At 37.5% G+C, this 8,236-nt stretch overlaps 1 protein-coding gene across 6 annotated transcripts in view; it reads right to left on the bottom strand.

Moving 5' to 3' along the window:
- Nucleotides 1–809: 809 nt before the first annotated feature.
- The window catches only part of schip1 (schwannomin interacting protein 1), a 193,356-nt gene continuing 185,929 nt past the window's right edge, over nucleotides 810–8,236 (bottom strand). For all 6 annotated transcript variants that reach the window (XM_058799507.1, XM_058799508.1, XM_058799509.1 and 3 more), the window contains 4 exons: nucleotides 6,800–6,997; nucleotides 2,707–2,830; nucleotides 2,516–2,609; nucleotides 810–1,400 (listed from right to left, as the gene is read on the bottom strand). In XM_058799507.1, coding sequence (XP_058655490.1) covers nucleotides 1,349–1,400; nucleotides 2,516–2,609; nucleotides 2,707–2,830; nucleotides 6,800–6,997 — 468 coding nt within the window. In that variant the 3' untranslated portion in view covers nucleotides 810–1,348. The remainder of the gene's footprint in view (nucleotides 1,401–2,515; nucleotides 2,610–2,706; nucleotides 2,831–6,799; nucleotides 6,998–8,236) is intronic.

Here is an 8,236-nt window from a genome sequence, read left to right as displayed (position 1 = left end):
CACACACACAGTGTTGAAACTGGAATAAACACTGATGTGTGCATGCGCTCATCACAGTGACCTCAACAAACAACTGCATTACAGCCTCCTGTTTTCACTTCATTCAAACAAATCACAACACTTTCAATACTTTCCATGAATAACTGGAAAACACTGTGTGATGATCGGTAGTGGCAGGACAAGGTAAATATGAACATCAATGCTGTGTTTCCATCCACACAAATCTGTCCATATGAGTGCTTCCACTCGATCACACAATTATCTGACTAATATTTGATAAACTCACAGATTTTCTTTTTGTTCCAACAATGTATAATAACTGTCGTATGCAGTCTCAAATAGAACATAATTCATCGATCTGTAGGAGTTGACAAATTACCAACATGAGACATGATTCATTTTCAAAAAACAAAAATAAATAAGTGGAAAAAAACAGCACTTTGGAAATAACTTCATGCCATTTCTGGAAATGGTTGTCACTGAAATATGTTCGATGCCAGTTTTGGATAAAAAATGTAAAGACCAGCACTTTGTGTTTAATCGTATGTGCAATTTTATTCTAAAGCATACATTACGGAAGCTTGTTTCTGCCACAAAATGAGAAAAAACGTAGGTAATTGTGACTCTTTTCTCGAAAGTTTATTTCTTCTAATTTGTACTTTTCTTCTCAGAATTGTGAGATTTGTGAAATAAAAATCACCTTTGCATTTTTTTTTTGTTCTGTGGTAGAAACGAGCTTCCACAGAAAAGCGATTTTTTAATTACGATTGAATTATTTTCTCCACAACAGACGATCCAGAACGCCACGGTCTATGAAACAAAGTTTTATTTTTTCTTATTTTATACATATCTGTACATAAGCATCTCACTCAAATAAAGAATCTGAATACAATAGAATGAAAATGATATGAACACACTTATTCAGATGAACTCGTGTCAGAATCAACATTCACAAAATGTTGAATACCAATCGGAGTGAACGTTACCAAAAGCTACAAGTCGACTACAAGGCAGGCATGTTTCCTCTTCACAGCGCCGCTGTGGTCAGGATCCAGAGGCGTCTGTTCTGAAATACTGTCCAAACATTCAACAGCTAATTCACTGCGGCGGCGTCTTCTTTTCTTGAGTTTCTCACGAGGTGTTTTCACACCGCTTTATGTTCTGACGGTTATAGTTTAGTGGCGAACAGAAAGGACTGAGACGGTCTACGAGGATCGCAGTATCCGAGGCGGAAGCGTCTGGACTCTGGCCTGCGTTTAGTGTGTGAGGACGTGAGCGGTCAGCAGTTATGAACCACAGAAGCAAAGGAAAGGTGTCTGTCTATACTGATGTGTGGAGGAGTGCGGCTTCATTTGGACATCGTCTTCTCCGCCAGGTGTTTCTGCTGGCTCTGAGCGTGCCTGAGGAACACATGATTACGTGTTGAGACACATGAGACAACAGCCTGATCACGCTTCATTTCAGGGCTGTCAAACCATTGTGTTTGCATAATATATGTGTGTATACTGTGCATGTTTAGAAATACACACACATGCAGTTTAGAAAATATTTACATAAATATATACATGCATGTGTTTGTATTTATATATGCATCATAAACATACACAGCACACACACATATATTATGCAAACAAAAACGTTTAATCGTTTGACAGCACTACTTTACTTCCAGTCCACTTTAGACACTCTATGACTATTATTCAGCTGCATGTAAATGAACTCATTAGAGTATTAGTAGACTGCTAGGGTAGGGTTAGTAGAATAAGTTAACATGTACTTGCAAAGTTACTTATAGTTAGTAGAATGTCTAAAGTTCACTACCAAAATAACACGTAACCAACAGTTTTGCTACTTGAAATAAACAAATTGATAATGGAAATATATATATATATATATGTAGTTTATTTCAGTTTATTTAAATGAACATTTTACGTCCTAAAATAACTAAAACTAAAACTTAAATAAAAATGAATGAAAACTACATAAACATCAAAAAAACAACAAAAACTAATAAAATGCTAACACTTTTATTTTAAGGATCAATTCTCGTTAGTTTATTAGCATGCATATTACTAGCATATTGGCTGTTTATTAGCACTTATAAAGCACATATTAATGCCTTATTCTCCTAACCCTTAAACCCAATACCTAAACTGAACAACTACCTTACTGACTTTTAATAAAAAGCAAAGTAGGAGTTTATGGAGGCAAAAGTCATAGTTAATAGTTAGTTAATAGTGAGAATTGGACCTTAAAATAAAGTGTGACTGAAAAAATGACAAAAACACACAACAAAATGACTAAAAAGTTTTACTAAAGCAGACAATGTAATAATCAAATCTTATTCAAAAACCAAAACAGTATGTGAACGCCGCTGTGAAAACATGTTATCATTCCCTCACTGGCTCCGGTGTAAAGTACTTCTTTAGGGGAATTTGTGCTTTACTGGAGTATTCCTGAAACTCAGCGCTTGTACTTTTACTCCATTACGCTCTGTTTTTCATGGTTTAGTCACCTGGTCAAGTCCTCGATGTCCACCAGCATGGCGTCCTGCTCCATGTGAAGCTCGTCCCTCATCAGCAGCAGCTGCACCAGCTCCTCGTTCAGACCTGAGCATCACACAAACACACGTCCCTGAGCTCCACACACACACACACACACACACACTTTGTTTCATATATGTGAATAAGAGACAGAGGTGTTTACCTTCGATCTGTGAGTGCAGGTCGTTGACGATGACCTGCAGCTGCCCCAGCGTCATGTCTCTGAGATCCGTGGGCTTCAGACTCCTCTTCATCAGACACTCGCTTATGTGCGGCATGTGAGGAAGCTGTCCACACACACACACACACACACACACACACACATGAGAATCATGTTAGTGATAATGTACAGTCTGAAGCAATCAGCAGGTGATCAGGACCCAGCGTAAAGCTGAGAGACAGGAATATGTCAAGTCAAATCTGTTAGTATCGTGCTTTTCTGAACACAGACGGCTTCACAGCAGTCTTTGGATCTAGCTCTGTTGTATTTCTAGTGTTGTCTAGCTCATGTGTTTCAGTATTGGTTGTTTTGCTCTGTTTAGAGATGGTCAGTACTGTTCAAAGTGAAAGTATTTAAAAAAACAAACAAAAGCATAAATGAAAATATGACCTGAAAATCTGAGGCTGGTGAAACATGCGGCGAGGAAGCAGTTCAGAGAAAGGGATTGAGATTTTGCTCGAGTAACTGATTCTCAGAAAGCGTTCATGAAATGCACAAACGTAATTTAGGGATTTAGAGAAACAATTCTCAGAAATAAAAAGACAATCGGTTGTCTTGAGTGAAAACGAGTCGCTCGTCTGATGAGAGTTTATCATTTTCCAGATTTAACGATCAGTCATTCGTTGAGAAATACACATCAGTTTGATTTGAGGCAGGAGTATGATAACATGATGCTGTGTTTGAACATGTTTTATATATTGGTTGGAAATGACTTGATTGTGGTAATGATTTAGGTTGTATCACACACCTCACAAGTAAAGGATGCTATATAATGCTTTCATCTGTAATAAATTAGTGGTCAGTTATTCAGTTTATCATCACCACAGTCAGCTATTCCAGAGAATCACAGGTTATTATTATTTCTAATTATGGGGTTATGATAGTGAAGTCTGTCTGGGCAGCAGACATGAGGAGTAATGAACAAAAATAAGCATGAACAGCAGATCTGTTCACAGAAACTAAAGCAGGTTTTTCACATTACAAATACCAGTATCACACATGGTAATTCTTCAGGTAAACCACCCATCTGAAGTTCCCATGAGGACTCGCTTCATTCTGACACACTGCAGTTTTACTTTTGCATTCGTTCACTAGCTTTGACCTTGTTCCTATTCAAATGTTTTTCCCCATTTTAGACAGATATGAGCGCCATGAGACAATAATGAGCTGGGTTTATACACTAGTAAGTGAAGGGAATGAAGCGAGGCAGAAATCAGGGTTCCGTTAATGCTCGTGTGTCAGAGTAATCCTGCTCTAAACTGATCTGCAGTAACCCAGACGTGACTTAAACGCACAAGTCACTATTTCACATCATTAAAAGACAGAGGACTCACACTCGCCAGAAGCTTACTAGAGAGAAAAAAATCACTTCTGCTTTGCAAGTTTGAGACTGTTGTTCACTCAAAATCCCAGAATTGTTTTTTTTTTTTCTTTACATGTGGTTTGATAGAAGATACAGGTTGTTGCAAGTTCTAATAATAATAATAATAATAATAAAAATTATAATCCCAGATTAACTCTCATATGCAGGAAACTGGAAGGCGACCACGACGCTATTTCTTTTAATTAATATTCAGTAATATTATAGGTTTGCCTGCACTGATATTACGAGACGAAAACCAAACTTGAATTGAACTGATCTGAATAATAACACTATTGCTTTCTGACGCTTATAGCTATAGTTTCATAATTAATGAATTTTGCAACACTGTTATTTTCCTGGTTGTTTATAGAAACCTGCTTTGAAATAATCTGTATTGTATAAAGCACTATAAAAATGATGTCATGTGACAGTGTGTGTGAAAGCTTCAAGTTATGATTGATAAATATGTGTTGAAATGAGAGTTGCATGTCGTTGCATCAGCTGTGCGTTCACATCTACAGGCCCTGGACAATTCAGCGATGCAATCTGAGTCTGAGAATGGTCTTGTCCCTCGCATACAGACGGTAGCTGTGGGTGCTGACCGGTCAGAGCAGCGTTAAACACACGACAGAGTAAGGTGGTGTTATACAGCCAATATAGTCACTCCTCAGCAGTTGAGAGGAGATGATCTGTCCCGAGAAACAGCATCAGCAGAACCACGTTCAGAGTCCCGATGTGTTTGGAAGGAATTGTCAGAGCAAAGGTCAGTTTTGTTCTCAGCGGCAGCAGCGCTGGAGGTTCTGGCGGTGAGCTCAGCAGATGCCCTCTGAGAGCGCGTCACGCCGCAGTTTCGCTGACCGTCTCTCTGTGGGCAGTGTTTCTCCTGCTGTGGGAGAATTCCCCCCCGAGCGTGCCCCTGCGGCGTGAGCCTGACGTGAGCCGCGTCACTCCAGCGCTGGAGGAAGAGGCTCGAGCATCTGCTTCCTGCGGTGTGTCACAGTTTCAGCTCAGCGGTGGAGCAGAGGCGTTCTCAATGCGTGTCACGTCACTCCTCCTGGAACTCTGCTTCTATCACTATTACTGTTTTGATTGTATTTCTATATATAAACTGACCAATGCACGTCACCTATTGTGTGTCATGATAATATTCCATCTGTGTAAAGACACCACATACTACACATTCAACCCGAAAACATAAAGACGTTTCTATATATGTGTGTGTGTGATTTTCCACGAGTAAAATACAATTTAGTGTACTTTTAAAAAGAGTACTTATTACAGAAATAATATACACTGCCGTTCAAAAGTTTAGGATCAGTGAGATTTTTTATGTTTTTTAAAGAATTTTCTTCTGCTCATCAAGGCTACATCTTTTTGATCCAAAATACAGAAAAAAAGAGTAATTTTGTGAAATATTATTGCAATTTAAAATAACAGTTTTCTATTTTAATATACTTTACAATTTAATTTATTTCTGTGATCAAAGCTGAATTTCCAGCATCATTACTCCAGTCTTCAGTGTCACATGATCTTCAGAAATCATTCTAATATGCTGATTTATTATCAATGTTGGAAACAGTTATCGCGGTATTTTTTGGAACCTGTGATACTTTTTTCTTTTATAAATAAAACGTTCAAAAGAACAGTGTTTATTCAAAATATAAATTTTGTGTTACAATATACACTACTATTCAAAAGTTTGGGGTCAGTAAATTTTATTTATTTATTTATTTAAAAAAAAAGAATACTTTGACAGTAAATTGACAGTAAAGACTTGCATTGTTAGAAAATATTTCTATTTTGTATAAATGCTGTTCTTTTTAAATTTCTATTCAGCAAAGAATCAAAGAAAAAGTATCACAGGTTCCAAAAAATATGAAGCAGCACAACAGTTTCAACACTCATAATAAATCAGCATATTAGAATAATTTAAGCAAAATAAGCATATTTTATTTTAAAGTGTATTACAATAGGCAAAAATACTATAAAATACTATAAATATTTTTCACAATATTACTGTATTTTTGGATCATATGAATACACGTTTAAATAACTGTTTTATTTCCTATTATTTCCTTTTTTTTTTTTTTTTTAGTTTCTTTTTAAGTTTTTTTTTTTTCAAGCCATTGTTAGACGCCAGTGTTTCCTGTTGTAGCTATGCAAAGATTTGATTAAAAAAAAAAATGGTATCAAACTATTTCTTGTTATGGTTTTAAAGCTGTATTTAAACTTCAGAATGATCTCAAAGTAAAGGTGCTAAAGAGGTGCTAAGGTTGATTTAGTGGCGACTGTGCTTTAAAATGAAATTATGATAATCTTAATTGAAGTGATGAAGGATTGTTACAGTCTGGCAGTAATCAGTGCTGAGTTCTACTGTAAGGTTAACCCGGCCTGCTTTAAATATTTCAAAATGATTAACAGTTGAAAACATTAGAAATTTAGAAAAGTAATCAAAATGTAATCAGTTACATTACTTTAATAAAGTAACTGAAATAGTTACACTACTTATTACATTTTAGATAGGGTAACTTGTAATCTGTAACCTGATACATTTCCAAACACTGACTGACTGACATCTTTCTGTAATCAATGACTCTTTGTTTTGAGCGATCGGCTCTCACTAGCGCTGGCTAGAGTTCCCCGCCGCTGTGGTTCAGAGTGAAGCACACGTACCAGGTCCGCCACAGGAGACTTCTTACGGTTCTGCTTCTCCACCTCCACCTGCATCTTGGCCATGGGTTTGGCCATCGCGAGAGCCAGCTTGGCCTCGGCCTGCAGCTTCTTCTGTCGGCTCAAGAAGTCCATGTCCTCCAGAGACTCCGAGTCGTCCTCCGTGGTGTCTCTGTCCGAGTAGGACGAGCTCTGTTTGCTCTGAGGACAGATGGACAGAGAGAACAGTTTTGATTGTGTAACACGACAGTATATACACCATCTGCATAACAAACTCAAACCCTGAAGATCCCGTTCTCCTGAATGATCTGAGACGATCTATGCTTTCTTTTGATAAGACACTTTAAAATATTCCTGCTTCATTTTGCAAATTAACATTAAATGTAATCATTTAAAATCCTAAAGCTTTGTTTATTTCTACGTCCCAGAGTTTTGAGACAGTCTCTGATTTTGGATCCACTGTAACTCAGTGTTTGCTGGATAATGAAGCCAGAGATTTGATCATTAGTGCTTATAAATGCAATTATTAAAGTTTTATTTGAGTGTCAGTAAAAGGTCTGCTCAGACGGGTCACAGAGAGAAAAACGTTTCCACAATGTGTGACATTTGACACGAACCCCTGTGAAAAACTTTTTATAGTGTATTCAAATCAGTTCAAATTAAAGAGGTCATGACATGAGAAATCAAATTGCCTTGATCATTTGGCATATAAGAGGTCTTGGTATCATTAAAACATCCTGCAGGTTTCATACCTTAAAACATCCTCCTCATTATAAACAAAGCATTTATTTAATCAAGCTCCAAAAACGGCTTGTTTTGGATCCGAGGTGCAAGGTGACGTCACAAACATTTGCATAAACACGCCTCCAGAGCAAGACATCAACTAATAGTCTTCTTCTCAGTATAGGCCCCGCCCACTGGCGTTCAGCCGCTTAACACTTGTGTCGCGTCGTGTTAAAAGCAAATAGAAATCACAATCACTGCCGCTATCTTGTCTACACTGGATACAGTATACAGATGCACGTTCACTTTCTGACACAGTCCAGCGCTCGAGTGGCACCTCGGACCGCGTCTGAGGATTGAGCGGAGCATTTTGTTTTGTAAACGAGGCACAGTGTCATGGAGAAACATTTGCTGAGAGATGAAGTGGTTCTAGATCTGCATCATAAACCGCAAGTTAATGATTTTATAATGCTTTGTCTGGAAATTACAAAACACTCACATGCAATAGTGAGGGGGCGTTGATATTGTTTCCTATGCAGTGACGTTACCAATCATAATAAAAAAATAAAAAATAAATCCATGTCATGACCCTTTTAAAAACACTGCAGATAATTGTCAGATGTTGCTTGTGTTTTTGTTTAGTTTTCTCTCTGTTCCCATTTGCCTGTCTAAGTTCCCTATAACTAGTCTCCATGGTTTTTGATGAATTAGTTCCCA

The sequence above is a fragment of the Onychostoma macrolepis genome, chromosome 15 (genome assembly GCF_012432095.1).
Source record: "Onychostoma macrolepis isolate SWU-2019 chromosome 15, ASM1243209v1, whole genome shotgun sequence".
NCBI classification, from domain to species: domain Eukaryota; kingdom Metazoa; phylum Chordata; class Actinopteri; order Cypriniformes; family Cyprinidae; genus Onychostoma; species Onychostoma macrolepis.
Note: the sequence above shows the minus strand (reverse complement) of the source record. Positions and strands in the feature narration are given on the sequence as shown.